General features: G+C 42.4%; 1 protein-coding gene across 2 annotated transcripts; it reads right to left on the bottom strand.

Moving 5' to 3' along the window:
- Positions 1-54: 54 nt before the first annotated feature.
- tcf7l1a (transcription factor 7 like 1a) lies at positions 55-27,563 on the bottom strand. Of its 2 annotated transcripts, none has more exons than XM_014128276.3 (12): positions 26,602-27,563; positions 26,390-26,471; positions 25,867-26,030; positions 13,264-13,347; positions 8,934-9,051; positions 4,849-4,942; positions 4,626-4,712; positions 2,237-2,353; positions 1,991-2,156; positions 1,747-1,854; positions 1,549-1,636; positions 55-1,428 (listed from the first exon to the last, which is right to left on the bottom strand). In XM_014128276.3, exons 1-12 carry the CDS (start codon positions 26,785-26,787, stop codon positions 854-856), a joined length of 1,869 nt encoding a protein of 622 aa, XP_013983751.1. In that variant the 5' UTR covers positions 26,788-27,563; the 3' UTR covers positions 55-853. The 2 variants fall into 2 exon arrangements, with proteins under 2 accessions (XP_013983751.1, XP_013983752.1); XM_014128277.3 differs by having other exon boundaries at positions 26,390-26,468.
- Positions 27,564-27,680: the final 117 nt, after the last annotated feature.

Here is a 27,680-nt window from a genome sequence, read left to right as displayed (position 1 = left end):
CCAAAGGCAAAGACCACACAGGAACAGAAACACACAGATACGGACAAAGACACGTTTCAGAAATAAGTAGGTGTTTATTATCAACAAAGACTCAGTCATACAGGAGAGGGGGGATTTATAAAAGAATAGGGGAGGGAGGGAGAACAGATCTGCACTCATTACCAAAGACAGAAATTATTACTTTGATCTATTTTTCTTTAAAAAATGTGCCTTTACATTTTTGTATTTCATACAAGTAACAAATTGGACAAATTCATCAAAAAAAGGTAATATTCTACAATGACTAAAAATATGCTTGGTTTCATGACGACAAGTTAAAAAAAGAGGTGGTCAAATATTGACCAATAATTGTTTTCTTTTCATACTAATATAAAACCAGTTCTACTATCTAGAAAAGGTTAAAAAAAGTTTATTTACAAACAACAAAAAATAAGCAAAAAAATAAAAAGAGTAGGAAAGAGTTGATCCTAATCCGAAGGCAACAGGGGCTATTGGTTATTGCAGGCTTTTCCCCCAGCCCAGCACATGATTCAGCTAACCAACTAATCATGATCTTCATTTAAACCACTTCAAATTGGGTGTATTGCTGCTCTGGAGCTAAAACCCGCAAGGAGTCGTTCACCCCTGCCCAGAGTAGAGTAGAGTACTCTCCTATCCACTGATACAGGGTCAGATAGTTTTTCATCCCATCCATGAATATGGATAGACTGCATAAAGGATCTGGGGGTAGTGTAATGCTTACGGTTAGGGAAAATCTGATCCTAGATCAGTGGTTAGGGGTAGCGTAATGCTTAAGGTTAGGACTGGGCATAGCAAAATTGTATCCTAGATCTGTGGTTAGCGTCTTTGGGTTTCAATGATTATTTCTGGTGACAAGGGAGAGAGGCTGGGACTGGAGCATGGCATGATGGGAGCTCATCGTCGATTGGTGGATGGAGGTGGTAGGGGCTAAGCCAGAGGCGAAGGGGATTGGTCCAGTAAGGAGCGGCGGAGTCTGGTTACTGGATGAGCTCATGTGGGGAGAAAAGGGGGGATGAGAGGAAGAGGATTGAGATGAAGTAGTCTTAGTGGTGAAGGGCAGGTGTGTGTGAGTGAACAAGTGTGGGTGTGTATGCGACTGGATGTGGGTGTAAGTCTGACCATGTGTCTCCCTGTGCGAGTGTGGGCGAGGGGGTTTGGTGGTGAGGGAGAGCGGCTGGACCTGCTCGGGATGTGTGTGCTCAGAGTGAGAGTGTGTGTGTTCAGTGTGTGTGGGTGCAGGAGCAGCAGGGGAGGCCAGAGCAGTGGTGGGCGTGGCTGGAGAGTCCAGGGAGGAGGCGGGACTAGCCTGGGACAGGTGTGTGTGTGTCAGGTGTGTGTGAGAAACACTGGGCCTTTCCTGAGTTCCATACGACACACATGACTTCTTGGGCTGTGGAGAGAAGTGCTCTGGAGAGACAAAATAAAACACTGATCAGTCTTTGCCGTTAGTTTCCAGTAATGTAAAAAAATATATAGTTTGGTCACTTCTCATGTTCTCATAATTCTCTGGTCTTGGAGGTCGCTTACCCTCTGGAGCAGCAGACTGGGTGTGTGTTATTTGTCCATCTGGAGCAGTCTCTGGCCTGCCATCTCTCTTCCTCTTCTTTCTCTTCCCCTGCACACAAACAACCAATCACATCACACCCTCCATCTCACAGCAACCAATCACACTTACTCTCAAAGCAACCAATCAAATCACTACAAAATGTTTACTATAGTACTTACGTAGTTGTCTCTAGCTGACCATCCAGGGTAGAGTTGGGAATGTAGCTGTCTCTCTTTGCGGGCCATATCGTAGTATTTTGACTGCTCCTCACGAGATAGAGAGTGCCACTGTAGACACACACACACAGGGTTAACACATACTCCCTTCTGGAGCATAGGCCATCGACAAGAGTTTTCAGTATGAACACACCCATTGTATAATCCTCCAAAGAAAGACAGTGTGCAAGCACACGCTGCCACTTACCCTGCGTCCCAGTATCTGGTTGATGGCAGCGCTCTCCTTCAGCGTGCACTCTGCCACCACCTTGGGTCTCTGCTCCTTCATGTACAGCATAAAGGCGTTCAGAGGCTTCTTCACATGGGGCTTCTTCTCCTCCTCTTTCTCTCTGTCCCCCATGGATACGCCACACCTACACACACCAGAGACAGTCAGTGAGTCAGCAAGAGGTGTTAACATGTGTGTGATAGAAAGATGTGCGTGTTTGCTTACCCGTGACGGTTGCCGTCTCTTGGTTCCTGTTTGATCGCCGTGGAAACGATGGCAGGGTGAGGGACAGACGTCTGCAGGGACGGGACCATGTGGGGCGAGAAACGACTGGCCACCAAGCTGTCAATCACACACACAGGTCCATAAAGCATAAATACCATTTGAAATGACATGATTGTATTTATTAGAGCAGAGGTTCTCAAAGTAAGTCCACGCAGGAACTGCAAAGTGGGTCCGGGGCAAGAGCTCAAAATATAATGATCAATAAATATATATTTTTTTAATGAATATTACTAATAATCGACGAAACACATTTTGACCAAGGGATTCGTATAATAAGTCGAGGGAGCAATACAATTGTATTAATCTTCAGTTGATGTTGTTAACTTCTTTGGGATAGGGGGCAGTATTTTCACGACTGGATAAAAAACGTACCCGATTTAATCTGGTTACTACTCCTGCCCAGAAACTAGAATATGCATATAATTAGTAGATTTGGATAGAAAACACTAAAGCTTCTAAAACTGTTCGAATGGTGTCTGAGTATAACAGAACTCATATGGCAGGCCAAAACCTGAGAAGATTCCATACAGGAAGTGCCCTGTCTGACAATTTGTTGTCCTTCTGTTGCATCTCTTTCGAAAATACAGCATCTGTGCTGTAACGTGACATTTTCTAAGGCTTCCATTGGCTCTCTAAAGCCGCCAGAAAGTGGAATGGGGTGTCTGCTGTCTCTGGGCAAAGAACAGCAGGCGAATTTGTGAGTGGTCAGCCTGGGGACAGTGAGACAGAGGCGCGTTCACGAGACTAGTCCATTTTCTTCTTTCAGCCTTTGAATGAATACAACGTTGCCCAGTTGGAATATTATCGCTATTATACGAGAAAAAAAAAAAAAAAAAAAATCGCATAAAAATTGATTTCAAACAGCGTTTGACATGCTTCTAAGTACGGTAATGGAATATTTTGCATTTCTTTGTCATGAAATGCGCTCGTGCGTCACCCTTCGGATAGTGACCTGAACGCACGAACAAAACGGAGCTATTCGAATATAACTATGGATTATTTGGAACCAAAACAACATTTGTTGTTGAAGTAGAAGTCCTGGGAGTGCATTCTGACGAAGAACAACAAAGGTAATCCAATTTTTCTTATAGTAATTCTGAGTTTAGGTTGTCCCAAACTTGGTGGGTGTCAAATTAGCTAGCCGTGATGGCCGAGCTATGTACTCAGAATATCGCAAAATGTGCTTTCGCCGAAAAGCTATTTTAAAATCGGACATAGCGATTGCATAAAGGAGTTCTGTATCTATAATTCTTAAAATAATTGTTATGTATTTTGTGAACGTTTATCGTGAGTAATTTAGTAAATTCACCGGAAGTTTTCGGTGGGTATGCTAGTTCTGAACATCACATGCTAATGTAAAAAGCTGGTTTTTGATATAAATATGAACTTGATTGAACAAAACATGCATGTGTTGTATAACATAATGTCCTAGGAGTGTCATCTGATGAAGATCAAAGGTTAGTGCTGCTTTTAGCTGTGTTTTGGGTATTTGTGATGCATGCTAGTTGCTTGGAAATGGCTGTGTGGTTTTTTGTGTCCATGTACTCTCCTAACATAATCTAATGTTTTGCTTTCGCTGTAAAGCCTTTTGGAAATCGGACAATGTGGTTCGATTCAGGAGAAGTGTATCTATAAAATGGTGTAAAATAGTCCTGTTTGAGAACTTTGAATTATGTTTGAGAACTTTGACATTTTGTGGTTTTAAAATATGGCACTCTGATTTGTCACTGGCTGTTGAATAGTGTGGGACCATTTCGTCCCACCTCCCCTAGAGAGGTTAACCCTGGGCAACATGGACCAGGGAGGCTCACAGGGGGATATAGGTATCCACAGCACTCCACCAATTACCCATTATCCAACTCAATACTTCTTGTATTTAATTTAAGCTTAAAAAAAAAAAAAGAATGCTACGTTTTCTCTCTGCGTTATGGCAAATTGTGTAGAATTCTAGGATATTAGCTTTAATGCGGCAACAACATAAATCTCTGCCCCATGACAAATTGTGTAGAAAATTAGCTTGAACACTGCAACATTTTCTCACAGATGCCAAAAGGCAGGCCTTTAAAAATGTTCTTTCCCAGGGCCCGACACTTGGTTCGTCCGGCCACGCACTGCCGAAGTCATAGTAAAAATCCTTCTATGCTATTTTTATCTCACTCAAGTTGTTCTAAATTATGAGGGGGTCCCTGATGAATTTTCTATTTCAAAAGGGTCCAGGCCACAAACAGTTTGAGAGCCCTTGCTTTACAAATATAAGTCCAGTCTCTATAGTACTAAGTCTCCAAAGCAGTAATACATGGATGTGTGAGAGTGATTAGGTGAGCTGTACCTGGACATAGAAGAGTTCATGGCGAGAGCTGCAGGGTAGGATGGTCTAAACCCCCCCGCTGGAATACCGTACATAGACTGGCCCGGCCTGGAAACAAAGAGAGAGAGGGGAAACAGTGTCACTTGTGTTGCAACAGCATTCGTTCGGCTAGAAATTGTTAGCAAAATAAACTAAACAATCATTGTGTCCATCACAAGATGGTGAATGTGAGTGTGTGACTCACAGCCAGCCCAAAGGATGTGTCATGTGTCCCATGCCTCCAGGAGAGAGAGGGTAGTAGGGGGAGAGCTCTGCTGGGTGGTGAGTGCGGGGAAGACCTGGAGAGGGTGGAGAAGGACAGCGGAGAAAGAGTAACACACATATACATACACACACAGTTAAAGTCAGAAGTTTACATACACCTTAGCGAAATACATTTAAACTCAGTTTTTCACAATTCCTGACATTTAATTCTAGTAAAAATGCCATCTTAGGTTAGTTAGGATCACCACTTTATTTTAACCTGTTAGGGCTAGGGGGCAGCATTTGCACGTCTGGATAAAAAAAATGTACCCGATTTAATCTGGTTACTAATCCTACCCAGTAACTAGAATATGCATATACTTATTATATATGGATAGAAAACACCCTAAAGTTTCTAAAACTGTTTGAATGGTGTCTGTGAGTATAACAGAACTCATTTGGCAGGCAAAACCCTGAGACATTTTCTGACAGGAAGTGGATACCTGATGTGTTGTATTACCTTTAAACCTATCCCATTGAAAAACACAGGGGCTGAGGAATATTTTGGCACTTCCTATTGCTTCCACTAGATGTCACCAGCCTTTACAAAGTGTTTTGAGTCTTCTGGAGGGAGATCTGACCGAACAAGAGCCATGGAACGATGATGGCCCATTAGACACCTGGCGCGCGAGTTCATGTTGGGTACCCTCGTTCCAATACGTTATAAAAGAGTATGCATTCGTCCACCTTGAATATTATTCATGTTCTGGTTAAAAAAGGCCCTAATGATTTATGCTATACAACGTTTGACATGTTTGAACGAACGTAAATATATTTTTTCCCCTCGTTCATGACGAGAAGTCCGGCTGGCTTACATCATGTGCTAACGAGACGGAGATTTTTGGACATAAATGATGAGCTTTTTTGAACAAAACTACATTCGTTATGGACCTGTGATACCTGGAAGTGACATCTGATGAAGAGAATCAAAGGTAATGGATTATTTACATAGTATTTTCGATTTTAGATCTCCCCAACATGACGTCTAGTCTGTATCGCAACGCGTATTTTTCTGGGCGCAGTGCTCAGATTATTGCAAAGTGTGATTTCCCAGTAAGGTTATTTTTAAATCTGGCAAGTTGATTGCGTTCAAGAGATGTAAATCTATAATTCTTTAAATGACAATATAATATTTTACCAATGTTTTCTAATTTTAATTATTTAATTTGTGATGCTGACTTGACTGCCGGTTATTGGAGGGAAACGATTTCCTCAACATCAATGCCATAGTAAAACGCTGTTTTTGGATATAAATATGAACTTGATAGAACTAAAAATGCATGCATTGTCTAACATAATGTCCTAGGAGTGTCATCTGATGGAGATTGTAAAAGGTTAGTGCATCATTTTAGCTGGTTTTATGGTTTTGGTGACCCTGTCTTTGACTTGACAAAACATTACACACAACTCTTGTAAATGTACTGTCCTAACATACTCTAAATTTATGCTTTCGCCGTAAAACCTTTTTGAAATCGTAAAACGTGGTTAGATTAAGGAGATGTTTATCTTTCAAATGGTGTAACATAGTTGTATGTTTGAAAATTTTTAATTTTGACATTTATTTGGATTCAAATTTGCCGCTCTTGAAATGCACCTGCTGTTGATGGAGTGCACCACGGGTGGCACGCTAGCGTCCCACCTAGCCCATAGAGGTTAAGAATGTGAAATGTCAGAATAATAGTCGAGAGTATCATTCATTTCTTTCATCACATTCCCAGTGGGTCAGAAGTTTAAATACACTCAATTAGTATTTGGTATCATTGCCTTTAAATTGTTTTACCTGTTTTGGAGAGTGGTTTTTGTTCGGAATTTCAGATGACTGACGTGGCCAAAGTAAACTTGCTGTTACTCAGGCCCAGTAGCAAAGATATGCATATACTTGGTAGCATTAGATAGAAAACCCTCTGAAGTTTCTAAAACTGTTACAATGTCTATGAGTATAACAGAACTGATATGGCATGCGAAAACCCGAGGAAAATCCATCCGGATATTAAATTGAGGTCAGAGTCCATTTCAGTGCTTGCCTATGGGAAATAGAAATAGATAGGACCCATATTGCAGTTCCTATGGCTTCCACTAGATATCAGTCTTTAGAAAGGGTTTCAGGCTTGTTTTTTGAAAAATGAACAAGTAGTTGGAAGAACTACAAGGTGTCTCATTAGAAAAGTGGTCTTGTTGAACATTCCATTGTACATATGATCGTTTATTTAGATATTAGAGTACCTGAGGATTAACTAGAAACATCGTTTGACTTGTTTGGACGAACTTCACTGGTAACTCTTTGGATTCGTTTGTATGCATGTTGAACAAGTGGATTACTGAGATCAATAAAGGACTTTACCGAACACAACGACCATTCATTGTGTCGTTGGGACCCCTGGGATTGCAAACAGAGGAAGATCCTCAAAAGTAAGTGATTTATTTAACCACCATTTGTGATGGTTGAAAAAGTATTTGTGTGGGGCGCTGTCCTCAGATAATCGCATGGTATGCTTTCGCCGTAAAGCCTTGAAATCTGACAACGCGGTTGTATTAACAAGAAGTTAAGCTTTAAATTATGTATGACACCTTATATTACGATTTTTGTATTTTCTGCTCTGCAATTTCACCAGATGTTGTCGTAGGTGTCCCGCTAGTGGTTCATGCGCCAAAAAAGGTTAACTTGTAAGTGAGTAAGATTTGTAGGACTCCTTGCTCGCACACGCTTTTTCAGTTCTGCCCACAAATATTCTATAGTATTGAGGTCTGGGCTTTGTGATGGCCACTCCAATACCTTGACTTTGTTGTCCTTAAGCCATTTTGCCACAACTTTGGAAGTATGCTTGGAGTCATTGTCCATTTGGAAGACCCATTTGCGACCAAGCTTTAACTTCCTGACTGATGTCTTGAGATGTTGCTTCAATATATCCACACCATTTTCCTACCTCATGCCATTTATTTTGTAAAGGGCACCAGTCACTCCTGCAGCAAAGCACCCTCACAACATGATGCTGCCTCCCACATACTTCATGGTTGGGGTGGTGTTCTTCAGCTGGCAAGCCTCTCCCTTTTTCCTCCAAACATAACGATGGTCATTATGACCAAACAGTTCTATTTTTGTTTAATCCGACCAGAGGACATGTCTCCAAAAAGTACAATCTTAGTCCCCATGTGCAGTTGCAAACCGTAGTCTGGCTTTTTATGGCGGTTTTGGAGCAGTGGCTTCTTCCTTGCTGAGCGGTATGTCGATATAGGACTCGTTTTACTGTGGATATAGATACTTTTGTACCCGTTTCCTCCAGCATCTTCACAAGGTCCTTTGCTGTTGTTCTGGGATTGATTTGCACTTTTCGCACCAAAGTACTTTCATCTCTAGGAGACAGAATGCGTCTCCTTCCTGAGCGGTATGATGGCTGCGTGGTGCCATGGTGTTTATACTTGCGTACTATTGTTTGTACAGATGAACATGGTACCTTCAGGCATTTGGAAATTGCTCCCAAGGATGAACTAGACTTGTGGATGTCTACAACTTTTTCCTGAGATCTTGGCTGATTTATTTTGATTTTCCCATGATGTCAAGCAAAGAGGCAGTGAGTTTGAAGGTAGGCCGTGAAATGCATCCACAGGTACACCTCCAATTGATTCAAATGATGTAAATTAGCCTATCAGAAGCTTCTAAAGCCATGACATAATTTTCTGAAATTTTCCAAGCTGTTAAAAGGCACAGTCAACTTAGTGTATGTAAACTTCTAACCCACGAATTGTGATAGTGAATTATAAGTGAAATAATCTGTCTGTAAACAATTGTTGGAAAAATAAACTTGTGTCATGCACAAAGTAGATGTTCTAACCGACTTGCCAAAACTATAGTTTGTTAACAAGAAATTTGTGGAGTGGTTGAAAAACAAGTTAATGAATCCAACCTAAGTGTATGTAAACTTTCGACTTCAACTGTATGCATGTATGTATGTATACACACACATATATACACACACACACATCCATTGTTACAGAGAGACTAGCGAGAAGGATGAGGAGGTTCCATACCTGTGTCAGGTGAGAGGTGAGGAGGGGGTGTCCGCGGGGGGAAGGGGTCTGGACTGTAGGACAGGAGGGGAGAGAAGGGGGGCAGATGACCGTGCTGCACCACTGGTACCTTATTGGACTAGAGAGGAGAGAGCGAGAGGGATGAGAGCAAGAGATTAGGAACAGAGGAAAGTTCATACTGTTTCTGGTCACAAGGATTAACAGTTTCTCCCCAAGGTGGAATTTTCACTACATTGCGCATGCATATCGGGATATTATTTTTGACAATACATCATATAGTTTTGACAATATCACAATATTATTTGCCTGTGCTCCATCTTTTTAAATAGGAATCCACTTTTTTTTTTACATGACTGACCAGAACTTGTTATCTCATGACTCTCGTCCCTCTACAGCAGACATACAGTAAGCAATATGTTTGGAACATTGAATCACAATAAATCAGTATCGTGAGAATCGCAATACATTTTGTATTGACACCTAAGTATCGTGATAATATCGTAGCGTCCAGTCCCTGGCAATTCCCAGCCCTACTGTACAATGCCTTAAAATCTACACATGAGCCTAAGGGCTAGGGTTGTTTCTGGGTAGGGCCTCTCAGTCTGACTATCAATGACAGGGGATCAGTCCTCCATGGCAGAGCAGGTCTTTCCACACACACACACACACAGGAACACAATCCCGCTCATCTCATACACACTCACTCCACCGGTCTTATAGACACACACACACCGAGGTGTGAAAGTCCTGTGTCTCCGGGCGGATTAACACTATTCAGCTTGAACATTCCAGTGTCTGTCTGCAGCGAGTTTGAGGGAGGTCAGGAGGGTGTGTGTGTAAGCCTGGAGAGGGTGAAGGAGGTCAGGAGTCAGGTCACCTGAGTGCTTTGTGCGTGTGTGCGCATGGGGGGCGGGAGCACTCTAGGAGACAATCTAAATGGCTTATACTAGCAGTGCAGGGTTACATACTCAGGTAAGTTTTGTAAGAAAGACCAGATACTTAGCAAGAAGCTAGCTTGAGCAACAGTTGGCCTTTTAGATGTCAGTCAGGATGTTTTAATTTTATTTAAACTTAGCTAGGCAAGTCCATTAAGAACAAATTATTTACAATGAGGGCCTACCCGGAACAAACCCTCCCCTAACGACGCTGGGCCAATTGTGCTCCGACCATTGTCACTGCATGGTGGCTAGATTGTGAAGCACGCACACACAACGGCTGGGCAATATGGCAAAAATATATCACAATATTTTTTCAGTGTGGTGGTATTTTATGTTTTTGAACAATATTAAAAAGGCACTCGCACATCTGAGCAATCTTTTTGCAGGTGCCTGGCAACAGTTGAAACAGGATGAAGGAAAAAGGAAACCGCACACTGCTCTTGATAGTATCACTGATATTTAATAAGCTTACGTATCGGCCTCACGGCCTTCGTCAGAGCTTTTGTGAATTTTTTTTAAATCAGGAAGGAAAAATAAATAAGTGCTACCAAACATAATATGCATTTCACAAACACTACAAAAGTGTATAAATAAGATGTTTGTGAAATGCATATTGTTATGTTTGGTAGCACTTATTTATTTTTCCTTTGCCTCCAACCCCTTTCCATGCATGGAACGGATGTGGGTGGGGCCATACTTAAGCTTATTAAATATCAGTGATACTATCAAGAGCAGTGTGTGGTTTCCTTTTTCCTTCATGTTTTTGAACAATAAAACGCTCCACATTTGCTTTATGGGTAAGGAGTGCATGACGATAAGGTGGAAACAAATAGATTATTCTAAGTGATTTCAATGGCTCTCTCTCTTCTGAATGTTTTATACTTTTCAAATTTCAGTATTTTCATCCATTTCCTACACTCATTTGAGACAATTTCCACACTGCCACATAGGGCTGCACGATATGGGCAAAGATCTAGGCCGTATTTTTTTAAACAAATATTGCAATTGCGATTTAGATCAAAACACTTGGGGGAAATGTTCAAATCATGGAAATAGCAAGGTAAGTAAGTATTTCACTGTTTATCCACACCAGTTGATTACAAAGCATGTGACAAATACATTTTGATTTGTTTATTCTAATTCTATAAAGTTAGAATATAAGTGGGCACTTCGAATACAGTGTTTGACATGACAAATAAAAAAAAGACGGAGTAGTTGTGACAGGGTAGGAACCAAAGTGTTGGTCAGTGTTTCCTAGGGGACCGTATAACCTTCGGTTACATTAAAATGTTATCTTAGCTACGTCATTTAGCCTGTTTAGGATAGGGGGCAGTATTGACACGGCTGGATAAAAAACGTACCCGATTTAATCTGGTTACCACTCCTACCCAGTAACTAGAATATGCATATACTTATTACATATGGATAGAAAACACCCTAAAGTTTCTAAAACTGTTTGAATGGTGTCTGTGAGTATAACAGAACTCATTTGGCAGGCAAAAACCTGACAAGGTTTCAGGCAGGAAGTGGCCTGTCTGACAAGGTGTCGTTCTTCTTGTCTCTGTTTATTGAAGAGTGAGGATCTTAGCTGTCCCGTGACACTTCCTACGGCTGCCATAGGGTCTCAGAAGGCGGCAAAAAGCTGAATCGTGGCTTTGCAGGCTCTGGCTGAAACAAAGTAGCGCGTTTGGGTAGTGGCTGGTTACAGTACTGTGAGACTCAGGCACGTGCCCGCGTCGACCGAAAGCTTTGTTTACTTTCCTCAGTTTAGCTAAATGGACATTCCTGGTCGGAATATTATCGCTTTTTTACGAGAAAAATGGCATAAAAATGGATTTTAAACAGCGGTTGACATGCCTCGAAGTACGGTAATGGAATATTTAGATTTTTTTTGTCACGAATTGCGCCATGCGCACGACCCTGATTTACCATTTCAGATAGTGTCTGGGACGCACGAACAAAACGCCGCTATTCGGATATAACGATGGATTATTTTGGACCAAACCAACATTTGTTATTGAAGTAGCAGTCCTGGGAGTGCATTCTGACGAAGACAACAAAAGGTAATCAAACTTTTATAATAGTAAATATGATTATGGTGAGTGCTAAACTTGCCGGGTGTCTAAATAGCTAGCCCGTGATGCCTGGGCTATGTACTTAGAATATTGCAAAATGTGCTTTCACCAAAAAGCTATTTTAAAATCGGACATATCGAGTGCATAGAGGAGGTCTGTATCTATAATTCTTAAAATAATTGTTATGCTTTTTGTGAACGTTTATCGTGAGTAATTTAGTAAAATGTTAGCGAATTCCTCCGGAGGTTTGCGGGGGGTATGCTAGTTCTGAACGTCACATGCTAATGTAAAAAGCTGTTTTTTTATATAAATATGAACTTGATTGAACAAAACATGCATGTATTGTATAACATAATGTCCTAGGGTTGTCATCTGATGAAGATCATCAAAGGTTAGTACTGCATTTAGCTGTCTTCTGGGTTTATGTGACATTATATGCTAGCTTGAAAAATGGGTGTCTGATTATTTCTGGCTTGGTACTCTGCTGACATAATCTAATGTTTTGCTTTCGTTGTAAAGCCTTTTTGAAATCGGACAGTGTGGTTAGATTAACGAGAGTCTTGTCTTTGAATAGCTGTGAAATAGTCATATGTTTGAGAAATTGAAGTAATAGGATTTTTAAGGTTTTGAAAATCGCGCAACAGGCTTAAAGTGGCTGTTACGTAGGTGGGACGAATTCGTCCCGCCTAGCCCAGAGAGGTTAGCTAACATTCATGCTTTGCCTATTGCCCTTTGATTTTGAAGAAACATGCTGATTTAGGCCTACACCAACCATCACTAGTACAAGGCTATATTAGCTATCTACATTTGCTCTGACTCAGTAGATTTATTAGCTAGCTAGTTAGCCAGACATCTAACTATGATTAGCGTTAGTCTCAAAAACAATACATTTTTGCCACAACATGCTAAGACAAACTCGCTGTTTGCAGACAGTAAGATACACAAACAAAGTGTAATTATAGAACGCTTGTAGATTTATATTTAGTAAACTGGAAATCAGCATCTTGTTGCATGTGCTGCATTGGCCATGCAAACTGAACACAACAACGGCACGCTCCTTGAGTGACAGGGGTGGGGGCTTGGTCTGTGTAGAAAGTGGCATGGAGAGAGAGAAAGGGAGAGGAGCGAGACGTCTCAAGTTGCGGAGTAAACTATATTAAATGGACGCTACACACAGCGGAGTAGCGTATCACATGTAACAAACCAAACATTGAAAAAAATGTTATAGAAGGTTAAGTAAAAACTTAAACTGGTCCATGCATCAATACCGGTATAGTAAAATACGGTATACCGACCAGCCCTAAGACACACACCCACCATGTGAGCGGAGGAGGTGGAGCGAGGGTCTTTTAAAGCAGAGGTTCCAGGAACATCCAGCATGGGCCACTTCATCTGTAAATACTGGAGAGAGAAAGACAAAGGAATGGGGAGAGAGAGAATTAAAAGATTTAAAGACTGCGTGCGAACAATTAAGCACCACACAAAAAAAATGTAATTTTATGGACAAAACAACATATCATGAAATGGGTACAGCTGGTAGGATGTGAGTGCATTACAGTGTGAGAGGTGAGAGCGAGAAGTGAATTCCGATGACTCTCCACATGGGTCCTGGTCGGATTACTTTCTGCAGACATCTGGTGAGTGTATCAGTCAGACTCCAGATGTACGTCTCTCTGCATGAAGGTTTATGTGTGGGAGCGCATTCGTTTAGAAAAGCAGCGGGTGCACACACACACACGGGCTTTTAACGTAGGGCACAACCGCTCAGCGGTCAGTCACCACCCCAAGGTGGTGAGACAGGAAGGAAGAAGGGATAAGATATAGGGCTAAAAATGGACATGGCAATATAGAGTAGAAAAGGGGAGAGCGTCGGGGAATGTGTGTCAGGGTTGTGGTATAATGTTCACAGCAGACCAACATGCTACGTCGAGTCGCTGACTTTCAGTTGAGGAAAGAAACAAGAGCACACGCACGTCATGAATAAGGGTCCCATTGTGTGGCAGGTCAAATAAAACTCAAATAATGAGGACCACAAGTACATAATAAGTGTTTGCCTGTGCAGGGAGTGTGTTCACTGCACACGGAGAAAGTGTAGGCCCTGTGTGTGTGTGTGAGTGAGAGAGGGAGAGTGGGGCTGAGCGCACACACACACACACCAGCCTCCAGTACACACACATATACCCCCATTCTAAGGCCCCAGGAAGTTCTGGCTGTGAGTTCTAAATGAAACCAGCTGTTAGAAATACCATACTGATGAAGCCTACACAACTCTGCCTCTCTCACTCCCTTTATCCCTGAACAATCGGTAGTTTGCTGTACAATCATGATGTTGCTGCATGGCTGGAGGCTAAACTTACTGCTTCTTACAAAACACCAAGATAGAAACCACACACACCAACACCCCCCTCCCTCCACTTCAACTAGGAGTGATAGGTTTGTGAATGCTATTCACCATAAATGAAAAGGTGAGTAAACAGCACACGGCTCGACATACAGGACTGCCTGCTGGCCCAGGGAGGTTTTGGAAACCTTCCGGGCCAGTCAATCATCCATGTCCGCAGGGCTCTAGACAAAGTTTTTCCCACTGGTGCAACAAATGTTTTCAGTTGATGGCACCAGCAAATGATTTGGTCGCACCAAGCAGACCGCTCTCATAATGTACTGCATTCCATACAGAACCAGACTAATAATGACAAGCTATCTTTTAAATTAGCATGCCATTGTGTGCTTACACTAAACCAAAATATGAAACGCAACATGTAAAGTGTTGGTCCCATGTTTCATGAACTGAAATAAGAGATTGCAGAAATTGTTCATACACACAAAGCGCTTACTTCTCTCAAAAACTGTGCACAAATTAGTTTACATCCCTGTTAGTGAGTTTCTCCTTTGCCAAGGTAATCCATCCAACTGACAGGTGTGGCATATTAAGAAGCTGATTTACCACCACGATCATTACACAGGTGCACCTTGTGCTGGGGACAATAAAAGGCCACTCTAAAATGTGCAGTTGTGTCCCACAGCCCAATGCCAAAGATGCCTCAAGTTGAGGGAGTGTGCAATGGGCATTCTGACTGCAGCAATGTCCACCAGAGCTGTGGCCAGAGAATTGAATGTTCATTTATCTACCATAAGCCGCCTCCAACATCATTTAAGAGAATTTGGCAAAACGGAAACTATGGGATTACACAACAGAAGAATTTCTGCACAAACTGTCAGAAACCATCTCAGTGAAGCTCATCTGTGTGCTTGTCATCCTTACCAGGGTCTTGACCTGACTGCAATTTGGCATCATGTCCAACCTCAGTGGGAAAATGCTCACCTTCGACGGCCACTAGAATGCGGGAGAAGTGTGAATCCCTATTTCAAGTGTACGGGGCAGATGGCACGCAGCATGTGCGGCACCGTGTTGGCGAGCAGTTGCTGATGTCAACGTTGTGAACAGAGTGCCCCATGGTGCGCTGAGGTTATGGGTAGGCATAAACTACAGATAACAAACAAATTGCATTTTATCTATGGCAATTGGAATGCACAGAGATACCGTGACGATATCCTGAGGACCATTGTCGTGCCATTCATCCACAGCCCTCACCTCATGTTTCAGCATGATAATGCACGGCCCCACGTCACAAGGATCCGTACACAATTCCTGGAAGCTGAAAATGTCCCAGTTTTTCCATGGCCACACTCACCAGACATGTCACCCATTGAGCATGTTTGGGATACTCTGTGTCGACATGTACGACAGCACGTTCCAGTCGATATCTAGCGAATTCGCACAGGCATTGAAGAGGAGTGGGACTACATTCAACAGCCTGATCAACTCCATGCAAAGGAGATGTCGCACTACGAGACAAATGGTGGTCACAGCAGATACCGACTGGTTTTCTGATTCATGCCCCTAGTTAAGGTATCTGTGACCAACAGATGCATATCTGTATTCCCAGTCATGGAAAATCCATAGATTAGGGCGTAACAAATGTATTTAAATTGACTGATTTCCTTATATAAACTGTAAATAGGTAAAATCGTAGAAATTGTTCCATGTTGCATTTATATTTTTGTTCGGTGTACATAGGGCAGCAGCCTCTAAGGTGCATGGTAGAATAACCGGGCGGTAGCCGGCTAGCGAGAGTGACCAAAGTTCAGGGCAGGTTACCGGCTAGTGGTGACTAGACTATTTAACAGTCTACTTGACAGTTCTTCAGTCTCTTTCCCAGCTTTGATGCACCTGTACTGACCTCGCCTTCTGGATGGTAGTGGGGTGAACAGGCCGTAGCTCGGTTGGCTGATGTCCTTGATTTTCTTGGCCCTCCTCTGACTCCGGATGTTATTTATGTCCTGGAGGGCAGGCAGTGTGCCCCCAGTGATGCGTTGGGCAGATCGCACCACCTTCTGGAGAGCTCTGCGGTCATGTTAGGCGTAGTTTCCGTACCAGGCAGTGACACAGCCCGACAGGATGTGAAGGTAGTGAGGGTCTTTTAGGTTGAAGAGGAGCTGTTGCGCCGCCTTCACCACACTATCTGTGTGGGTGGACCATTTCAGATTGTAGCTTTTGAACCTTCTCCACTGCGGCCTTGTCGATGTGGATGGGGGCAGATTCCCTCTGCTGTCTCCTGAAGTCTACAATCAGCGCCTTCATTTTGTTGATGTTGAAGCATTCAGACCCTTTTCCCAGCACTTTGATGAAGCACCTTTGGCAGCGATTACAGCCTCTGGTCTTCTTGGGTACGACTAGGGTTGCACATTTTGGGGATATTCAGAGGTGGAAACTTTCCATGGGAATAAATGGGAATTAATTTTAATACCATTTAAATGTAGATGTTTTTTGCATTGCATATATTTACCATCTCATATGGAGACAGAAACAAACCTTTTACCTTATCATAAGTAGACAATTGCAAATGATTAAATCCTTCCAAAAGAAATAAAACAATTTAGTTATGAATTGAACTTTAATTCAATTAGTTGACTCTTCACATGGGATGATTTCACTGAAAAACAAATGGGAATATTTAATGATCCATCGCATCTCAAAATTTTCTTCAACATACATCTGTAAAATGATTGTCTAGAAACCAAAGCTTTGGTTGTCTTCCTCTCAGGCTTCCATGTCTTCTCCCTGGACCTCCTCAATGTCCACCTCTTGAACATCAGACTGAGACCTCTTCACTGTCACTTTCCAACCTTGTTGAGGAAGGCTCGTTGTCAGACTCAAAAAGCCTCAAATATGCCCGGATGGCCACCAATTTCTCAACCCTTGTATTGCCTGTTGCGTGCTTTGGTGTGTGTGTTCCCATACAAGGACCAGTTGCGCTCTGAGGCGGCTGATGTTGGTGAGATTTGGAGGATGGAGGCAACAGGGGAAAGAACCTCAGATCCACAAAGTCCCTCCCACCAGGTGGCTAATGAGATATGTTGGCAAGACTGCCATATTGCATCTCCATCCCAAAGCTCTTGCTTGGAAGTGTACTTCGTCAGACCGCCAAGAACCTTGCCAAGGTGGCGAGACAAGGTAGTGATGACACCATAGGCCTTGTTGATCTCTGCACCAGACAGGATGCTCTTGCCAGCATACTTGGGGTCCAACATGTTCTCTGCAGTGTGTATGTGCTTCAGGCAGAAGTCTTCACGCTTTTTGATGTATTTCAGAACTGCAGTTTCCTCTGCTTGGAGCAACAGTGAAGTGGGCAGTATGGATTTCTTCCCTTACATCTGCAAGCAGAATGAACATCAGACAGGATGGCATTGTCTCCCTCAATCCGTGCAATGGCTACTACTATAGGTTTCAGGAGTTTCAGGCTGCTTACCACTCAACCAAAATACATCATCCAGAAGGATCCACTTGATGGGGCTGTCCATATCGGCAGATGGTGATATGGCCATTTCTTGGAGAGACTCTTTCCCTTCCAGGAGACTGTCAAACATGATGACACCACCCCCCCAATGGGTGTTGCTGGGCAGCTTCAATGCGGTGCTCTTATTCTTCTCACTTTGCTTGGTGAGGTAGATCGCTGCTATGACTTGATGACCCTTCAAGTACCTAACCATTTCTTTGGCTCTCTTGCAGAGTGTATCCATTGTTTTCAGTGCCATGATGTCCTTGAGGAGCAGATTCAATGCATGAGCAGCACAGCCAATGGGTGTGATGTGAGGGTAGGTCTCCTCCACTTTAGACCAAGCAGCCTTCAGGTTTGCAGCATTGTCTGTCACCAGTGCAAATACCCTCTGTGGTCCAAGGTCATTGATAACTGCCTTCAGCTCATCTGCAATGTAGAGACCGGTGTGTCTGTGCTCTTGTAGAATACTGGTTGAGGGATGGAGATGTAGTTAATTATTCCTTGCCAACGAACATTTGACCACCCATCAGATAACTGCAATAAAGTCTGCTTTCTCGATTATTTGCTTGACCTTCACTTGAACTCTGTATCCAGCAAATGAGTAGATAAAGCATGTCTGGTTGGAGGGGTGTATGCTGGACGAAGAACATTCAGAAATCTCTTCCAATACACATTGCCTGTGAGCAGAGTTGAACCAGTTGCATACACAGCTCACGCAAGACATTCATCAGCATTTCTCTGACTACGTTCCTCCATTGAGTCAAAAAACTTCTGACTCCAGGAGAACCATGAGCTGTTGCTATCGATAAGGTGTCTAATTCATCATTTTCACTGCGAATAGAAGTAGAGGGACTTTTGTCAGAGGTTGCTTGTTGTTAGCACTGAGGGAACTTTATGCACTTGGCCAGATGATTCTGCATCTTTGTTGCATTCTTCACAAATGATTTGGCACAGTGTTTGCAAATGTACACAGCTTTTCCTTCTACATTAGCTGCAGTGAAATGTTTCCACACATCAGATAGTGCCCGCAGCATTTTCCTGTAAAGATTAGGAAGAAAATTAGTAAAAAATAAAATACAATTCCATGTACAGATAAATAGTTAAGCAGTTAGATTAAACAACTCCTTTGTAAGATAATGTTTTAAGATGAAACATGTACGGAAACAGGTGAATTAACACTCAGAGCAGGCTCAAGCAAGATAAATCGCACATGGTAGCAAAAACTAAAGAGCAAAAACTGTTCAGTTATAAATGATTTAAACACTGTCATATAAAATATATTCACCCTACCCAGTATTGTAATCAAAACTTACCAGAAAGCATGTAGTCCTTGGCTCAGACAGTGTAGTAGTGTGGGCTCAATAGCATCTCATTAGTGTGCAAGATCTTGAGAATCAGCTATACATTTGATGGAAGAGTGCACAGCACATGTGATGGAAGAATGCACTGTGCATGCAGAGGGTTGCAATTCCATTGCACAGCTATTTTCAAGTCTCTCCAGGGATTTTCAAACAGGTTCAAGTCCGGGCTCTGGCTGGGCCACACAACGATATTTGGGGCGAGAGGTAGCCTAGTGTAGCCTAGTGGTTAGAGCGTTGGGCCAGTAACCGAAAGGTTGCTAGATCGAATCACAGAGCTGACAAGGTAAGAAAATCTGTAATTCTGCCCCTGAACAAGGCAGTTAAGCCACTGTTCCTAGGCCATCATTGTAAATAAGAATTTGTTCTTAACTGACTTGCCTAGTTAATTGAAGGTTAACTTCTTTGGGATAGGTGGCAGTATTTTCACGGCCGGATAAAAAACGTACCCGATTTAATCTGGTTACTACTCCTGCCCAGAAACTACAATATGTATATAATTTGTAGATTTGGATAGAAAACACTCTAAAGTTTCTAAAACTGTTTGAATGGTGTCTGTGAGTATAACAGAACTCATATGGCAGGACAAAACCTGAGAAGATTCCATACAGGAAGTGCCCTGTCTGACAATTTGTTGTCCCTCTGTTGCATCTCTATCGAAAATACAGCATCTGTGCTGTAACGTGAAATTTTCTAAGGCTTCCATTGGCTCTCTAAAGCCGCCAGAAAGTGGAATGGGGTGTCTGCTGTCTCTGGGAAAAGTACAGCAGCTCTGTTTGTGAGTGGTCAGCCTGGGGACAGTGAGACATAGGCGCGTTCACGAGACTACTCCACTTTTTTCCTTCAGCCTTTGAATGGAATATTATCGCTATTTTACGAGAAAAATTGCATAAAAATTGATTTTAAACAGCGTTTGACATGCTTCTAAGTACGGTAATGGAATATTTAGATTTTTTTTGTCACGAAATGCGCTCGTGCGTCACCCTTCGGATAGTGACCTGAACGCACAAACAAAACGGAGCTATTTGAATATAAGTATGGATTATCTGGAACCAAAACAACATTTGTTGTTGAAGTAGAAGTCCTGGGAGTGCATTCTGACGAAGAACAGCAAGGGTAATCCAATTTTTCTAATAGTAATTCTGAGTTTAGTGAGCCCCAAACTTGGTGGGTGTCAAAATAGCTAGCCGTGATGGCCGGGCTATGTACTCAGAATATTGCAAAATGTGCTTTCGCCGAAAAGCTATTTTAAAATCTGACACCGCGATTGCATAAAGGAGTTCTGTATTTATAATTCTTAAAATAATTGTTATGTATTTTGTGAACGTTTATCATGAGTAATTTAGTAAATTCACCGGAAGTTTTCCGTGGGTTGCTAGTTCTGAACATCACATGGTAATGTAAAAGCTGATTTTTTATATAAATATAAACTTGATTGAACAAAACACGGATGTATTGTATAACAATGTCCTAGGAGTGTCATCTGATGAAGATCAAAGGTTAGTGCTGCATTTAGCTGTGGTTTGGGTTTATGTGACATATATGCTTGCTTGGAAAATGGCTGTGTGATTATTTGAGTTTATGTACTCTCCTATCATAATTTGTTTTTTTTCCGCTGTAAAGCCTTTTTGAAATCGAACAATGTGGTTAGAGAGTCTTATCTTTAAAATGGTGTAAAATAGTTGATTGTTTGAGAAAATTGAATTGTGGTATTTTAGTTGGTTTTGTATTTCGCGCCGTGCGATGCCATTGGCTAGGGGTTCCGCAGGCAGAACGGGGTTACGTCTGTCCTCAACAGGTTAAATAAATTACATTTAAAAAGAAATCTAAAATTGGGATAGTTTAAACAAAATATGCCACAAGACCTTGTGTATCTTGTGTGTATCCCACAAAAAAGGTTCCCTGTTATAAGCAATTACAGCCTCGAGTCTTCTTGGGTATGATGCTACAAGCTTGGCACACCTATATTTGGAGAGTTTCTCCCATTCTTCTCTTCAGATCCTCTCAAGCTCTGTCAGGTTGGATGGGGAGCAATGCTGCACAGCTATTTTCAGGTCTCTCCAGAGATGTTCGAACGGGTTCAAGTCCGGGCTCTGGCTGGACCAGACAAGGACATTAAAAGACTTGTCCCGAAGCCACTCCTGCATTCTCTTGGCTGTGTGCTTAGGGCCGTTGTCCCGTTGGAAGGTGAACCTTTTCCCCAGACTAAGGCCCTGAGCAGGTTTTCATCTAGGATCTCTGTACTTTGCTCCGTTCAGCTTTCTCTCGATCCTGACTAAAAATATCCCCACAGCATGATGCTGCCACCACCACGCTTCACCATAGGGATGGTATTGGCCAGGTGATGAGAAGTGGCTGGTTTCCTCCAGACATGAAGCTTGGCATTCAGGCCAAACAGTCCAGTCTTGGTTTCATCAGACCAGAGAATCTCGTTTCTCATGGACAGAGTCCTTTAGGTGCCTTTTGGCAAACTCCAAGCAGGATGTCATGTGCCTTTTACTGAAGAGTGGCTTCCGTCTGGCCACTCTACCATAAAATGCCTGATTAGCGGAGTGCTGCAGAAATACGTGACCTTCTGCAAGGTTCTTCCATCTCCACAGAGGAACTCTGGAGCTCTGTCAAAGTGATCTTTGGGTTCTTGGTCACCTCCCCGACCGAGGACCTTCTCTCCCGATTGCTCAGTTTGCCTGGACAGCCAGCTCTAGGAAGAGTCTTGGTGGCTGCAAACTTCTTCAATTTAAGAATGATGCAGGCCACTGTTCTTGGGGACCTTCAATGCTGCTAACATTTTTTGGTACCCTTCCCCATATCTTTGGCTCGGTGCAATCCTGTCTCGGAGCTCTAAGGACAATTCCTTTGACCTCATGGATTGGTTTTTACTCTGACATGCACTGTCAACTGTGGGACCTTACATACAGGCGTGTGCCTTTCCAAATCATGTCTAATCAATTGAATTTACCACAGGTGGACTCCAATCAAGTTGTAGACACATCAAGGATGAAACAGGATGCACCTGAGCTCAATTGAGTCTCATAGGAAAGGGGCTGAATACTTAAGTAAATACAGTATTTTTTTTATACATTTGCAAACATTTCTTAAAACCTGTTTTCGCTTTGTTATTATGGGGTATTGTTTGTAGATTGATAAGGGGGAAAATTATTTTATCAATTTTAGAATAAGGCGGTAACGTAACAAAATGTGGGAAAAGTGAAAGTATGAATAATTTCCGAGGGCACTGTGTATTGTAATTAAGATATTTCTGTTTCATTTAATAAATTAGCAAACATTTCAGAAAATATATGCATTTCATTATGGAATATTGTGTGTAGATGGGTGAGAATTTATTTTATTTTGAGCCTATAACAACAATTTTGAACAAGTCAAGGGGCATGAATACTTTGAAGGCACTATATAAAACAGGAAAATCTGTTTTTTTTACTTTAGTGGGCCTTTCATTGTAGGCTTTATTAACCTGTTAGGGCTAGGGGGCAGTATTGACACGGCCGGATAAAAAACGTACCCGATTTAATCTGGTTACTACTCCTGCCCAGTAACTAGAATATGCATATAATTATTGGCTTTGGATAGAAAACACCCTAAAGTTTCTAAAACTGTTTGAATGGTGTCTGTGAGTATAACAGAACAAAACCTGAGAAGATTCCATGCAGGAAGTGGCCTGTCTGACAAATTGTGTTTCATCTTGGCTCTTTTAATTGAAGACTGAGGATCTTTGCAATAACGTGACACTTCCTACGGCTCCCATAGGCTCTCAGAGCCCGGGAAAAAGCCGAACGATATCGAGGCAGGCTCTGGCTGAAACACATTACCGCTTTTGGCAAGTGGCCGATCAGAGTACTATGGGCTTAGGCGCGTGCCCGAGTCGACCGAATGCTTTATTTTCTTTCGTCTATTTACCTAAACGCAGATTCCCGGTCGGAATATTATCGCTTTTTTATGAGAAAAATGGCATAAAAATTGATTTTAAACAGCGGTTGACATGCTTCGAAGTACGGTGATGGAATATTTAGAATTTTTTGTCACGAATTGCGCCATGCTCGTCACCCTTATTTACCCTTTCGGATAGTGTCTTGAACGAACTAACAAAACGCCGCTGTTTGGATATAACTATGGATTATTTTGAACCAAACCAACATGTGTTATTGAAGTAGAAGTCCTGGGAGTGCATTCTGACGAAGACAGCAAAGGTAGTAACATTTTTCTTATAGTAAATAGTAAATCTGACTTTGGTGAGTGCTAAACTTGCTGGGTGTCTAAATAGCTAGCCCTGTGATGCCGGGCTATCTACTGAGAATATTGCAAAATGTGCTTTCACCGAAAAGCTATTTTAAAATCGGACATATCGAGTGCATAGAGGAGTTCTGTATCTATAATCTTAAAATAATTGTTATGCTTTTTGTGAACGTTTATCGTGAGTAATTTAGTAAATTCACCGGCAGTGTTCGGTGGGAATGCTAGTCACATGCTAGTCACATGCTAATGTAAAAAGCTGGTTTTTTATATAAATATGAACTTGATTGAACAAAACATGCATGTATTGTATAACATAATGTCCTAGGGTTGTCATCTGATGAAGATCATCAAAGGTTAGTGCTACATTTAGCTGTGGTTTGGGTTTATGTGACATTATATGCTAGCTTGAAAAATGGGTGTCTGAATATTTCTGGCTGGATACTCTGCTGACATAATCTAATGTTTTGCTTTCGTTGTAAAGCCTTTTTGAAATCGGACAGTGTGGTTAGATTAACGAGAGTCTTATCTTTAAAATGGTGTAAAATAGTCATATGATTGAAAAATTGAAGTTTTTGCATTTTTTGAGGAATTTGAATAACGCGCCACGGGATTACACTGGCTGTTGAGTAGGTGGGACGCTTGATATCCAGGTTCCCTCCAGACCATGTGCTTATAATCATATATTTAGACTAATATAACTATTGTAGTTTTTGGTTCTTTGACAAATATTTGCCAGCCATAAAAACATTTTTCAAATAAGTTGCATATATTGTAATACCTTCAAATATTATTTGGTTTTCTGAGACCTGTATTTGAATATAAAATAAAATTGTTGCCTTTTAGTTGAAACACTATACAAATCATCTGACTACCTTGAGTGTTTGATAAGTTGGCATTTTCAAATAAACTACTATAATAAAAACTAACTATAAACAGCCTTGCAGACTTTGTGCAACTGACCTCATTGTCCCATGTGAGTTCACTCTTCAGATGGTCTGTCTCTCTCGCTGTGTGTGTGTGTGTGTGTGTGTGTGTGTGTGTGTGTGTGTGTGTGTGTGTGTGTGTGTGTGTGTGTGTGTGTGTGTGTGTAAAGGTTGCAGTGTGTTTATGTAAAGTGTGAGGCCCTCTGGCTTGTGTTTACTCCACATTGTCTCACTGGACTTAAAATACCAGGAGAGAAGGCTGTCGACAGCGCACACACCATTCACAAAGAGAGAGTGAGGTAGCGAGACGTGTTAGAACAGTGTCAGTAATCTCTCCCCACATCCCCTCCACAAATTCACTAATGCTTAGGGGTGACTGACAACCAAGTGTGTGTGTGTGTTGAAAGCTCACCAAGTGAGTAAAATCAGCAACCTAAGGCTGAATCCATCCCAAACACTGCTGTCTAACTCCAACTCAAAAGCGTGTGTTGAAAGAGGAAAGGGGCCAGAGCAACTCTCCCTGGGGTTACAGTATCCGTGGGGGGGTCCACCTATATCAAGCCCCGATCACGGAACGCTACACACTTAACTTCCAGTCCTGGTCTAGAGTGCACCTGATTTCACTCTTACTGTTTTGGATACACCTAGAGTTTTTGTTCCATATTTTGGTGAGGGTAGATGCTGGACAGCACACATGGCTGTGTGCTACGATTCAGCTAATGTACAGTTTACATTAGCATGTAGATCTTCACTCAGACAGAGAGGCGTGCATCTCTTACACACATGCCATCTAATGAGGAGGGAGCATTAACCACGGTGCTGACTAAAGTCAACAGAACCTCCACTGTGTGTGCGTGTGGTAATGATCTCCTGTGGAGAGCAACATTAGGTCAATTGAGCTTCTCCACCTCCTCCTCCTCATGACAACAATAGCTCATTAATACCTGGGGAGGGGAATGTAGAGGCAGGCAGGGTATGCGAGTGGGGGGGGGGTAAACGCACATGAAAAAGAGCTACTGCCGGTTATGTCGTAGGGAATATTATTCACATCTGAGTTAAAAAGCTAACATTATGATCTAAGATTTTATGTCTTATTAGAAAGGACTTAGTGGATAAACCCAAATAGGTCCTTGGCCCCAATATACAGAAAGCAAACAAAAAAACTATGTTAACTACAACTAACATTAGGTACGCATGGATGGTGATGACAGAAATACTGTAGCATCTATACGTGTGTCTCTCTCTCACACGTGCACACATTCCTGCATCAGCGTTTTAGCAGGGCAGTGTTGAGGCCTGCCTGCTGCCGTAACGCTAGTGTGTTATCATAACACCATTAATCGCTACGAGACACATTACACTGCTCATTGTCAGAGCACACACAGAACTCATCGTTCACTGTCCCTTAACACACACCAGACATCACACACTAGATACATTTCTGTGCGGTGTGGCGGTGTATGTTAGTCTAGCAGCCTCACTTGCAAAAAATATAAACTCAAGAGCGAGAGTGTTTAATGCATGTTCGTGTATGTGTGACTGACTCACCGTCCTGGCGCCGGGTGAGAGGGCTCCGGGAGAGAGGTAGGGGTTGCCAAGGTTCCCCAGGTGACTCAGGTTGGCTAGGTTACCCAGGTCAGGGATCATCAGTAAGGGATAGCCAGCATATGGAGATGCCTTGAACAACCCACTGTCGTGTTGCTGTCTCAGAGCTGGAAAAGACACACACACAGACACACAGACACAGTTAACTTTAGCAATTGCTGACCCACTCCCTCCTCTGAGCTGGGGGATAGACTGGGGTCAACAGTGCTCATTGAATTGAGAGAGGGGAGGGGGGCGGGGGGATAGGATGAGGGAGAAAGGAGGGTTTTGGTTGTTTCTTGTAAGGGGTGTAAAATGACCTCATTTCAACAAAGCTTATTTAAATGAATAGGGAGATAGAGACTGGGAGGCAAAAAGAGATAGGAAAGAATGCATAGGAGAACAAGAGAAAATGGGGGAGCATTCATAAAGGATCAGTGAGGGCTACAGTTATAGTTTTACTATGAGTTTGTAAAGTTTTAGTTACCTTCTGCAAAGAACTCTCTCTGCCTGACATAGCTCTCCCAATCTGGTCTGTGCTGCTGGGGACGTCTGTGACTGCCTGCCTGCTGACAAACATTGTTTGTAAAACAACACATTACATTGGTAGCTAGAAGACAACGGTTAGTACTGTACTGGTTTATAGAGTGATTCAATCTTCAGTCACATTAACATTAGCTAAGTAGACAAACTAGTTACCTCGGAGTCAGACGAACTGCTGTTGTTCTCCGTCTCGTTGACCAGCGAGGACTTGACATCGTCCAGGTCCCGCTCAGAGGACACATTCTCGGCTGTTTTTTCCTCCTGCTCCCCCTCGTCTTTAAACGAAATTAACTCGTCGTTTGCCCCCAAATCATCCCCTCCTCCTCCATCCAGCTGCGGCATCTTGGAATTCGAAACAGTGTCGTCTTTCTGTGAAAGTACTGTTTTAGCTAGCTAGCTAACAGTTAACTTACTCCGGTCGGGAAAATATCCAGAGTTCCAAAAACCCTCTCTCAAAACACGTAGCTACCTAGCTAGCACACTGTATTATTTGTATTTCCACGCTTTCCAATGGTAGTAAAGATATAACCCATAAACAAGAGAATAGTTATTGCAAACCCCGCAAAAGTAAGCATTCAATGACTGTTCATTTTTGTTAGCTACAGTAGCTAAGCTAACTACAGTAGCTATTTAGGTAGCTGATATCTTGACTTGTCCCCCGCGTTCCTTGTTGCGTCTTCTGGGATCGAAAAACAAGTTACAAAACACACCGACGAAACCAAAAAGTTAAATCCATGAATATTTGTATACGGGTGTAAAAAATATATATAGTTAGGTATCTCCTCCAACTGAAAGGGAAAACGACAACAATGAAAAGTTGTGCGTCGAAGTTTGCTGAAACACGCACGCACATAAAACTTTATCCTGTTTCCCCCCCGAGTAAAATCCATCCGAAGCAAAGTCAGCTCACCAGCCCTACTTTCTTGCTTATTTCGTCGTCCATTATCGTTAAAACTGAGAAAATGTCATTATTGTGAGTTCGAGAAGAAGTTACTCGCTGGCTGTCTATGTTCTGTTTTTGTGTGTCTGTGTTGGCGTGGGAAAGAAGAAAAGTCGCTTGGTGTTTCTGAAGTGGAGTGGAAGGAAGAGCTAGGCCGCCGCCGGGAGACTGGGGGAGGGGGTGATGAGACAAGAGGGAGGGGGAAGGGGGAAGGAGGGAAAGAGGGGGAGGAAGGTAGACAGGGGGAGGAGGGAAGGAGGAGAAAGGGAGGAGGGAAGACGTTGGGCGGAGAAAT

The sequence above is a fragment of the Salmo salar genome, chromosome 11 (genome assembly GCF_965601325.2).
Source record: "Salmo salar chromosome 11, fSalSal1, whole genome shotgun sequence".
Classification (NCBI taxonomy): Eukaryota; Metazoa; Chordata; class Actinopteri; order Salmoniformes; family Salmonidae; genus Salmo; species Salmo salar.
The sequence above is the reverse complement of the archived record's forward strand: the minus strand, read 5'-3'. Positions and strand labels throughout refer to the sequence as shown.

Bases quoted from the DNA above. Each gene is read 5' to 3' on its own strand.
- tcf7l1a (XM_014128276.3), bottom strand. From the start codon at position 26,787: ATGCCGCAGCTGGATGGAGGAGGAGGGGATGATTTGGGGGCAAACGAC. The intron at 26,472-26,601 runs GTAACTAGTTTG...AATGTTTGTCAG, and splicing joins GCAGTTCGTCTGACTCCGAG to CAGGCAGGCAGTCACAGACG. The intron at 13,348-25,866 runs GTGAGTCAGTCA...TTCTCTCTCCAG, and splicing joins TCTCACCCGGCGCCAGGACG to TATTTACAGATGAAGTGGCC.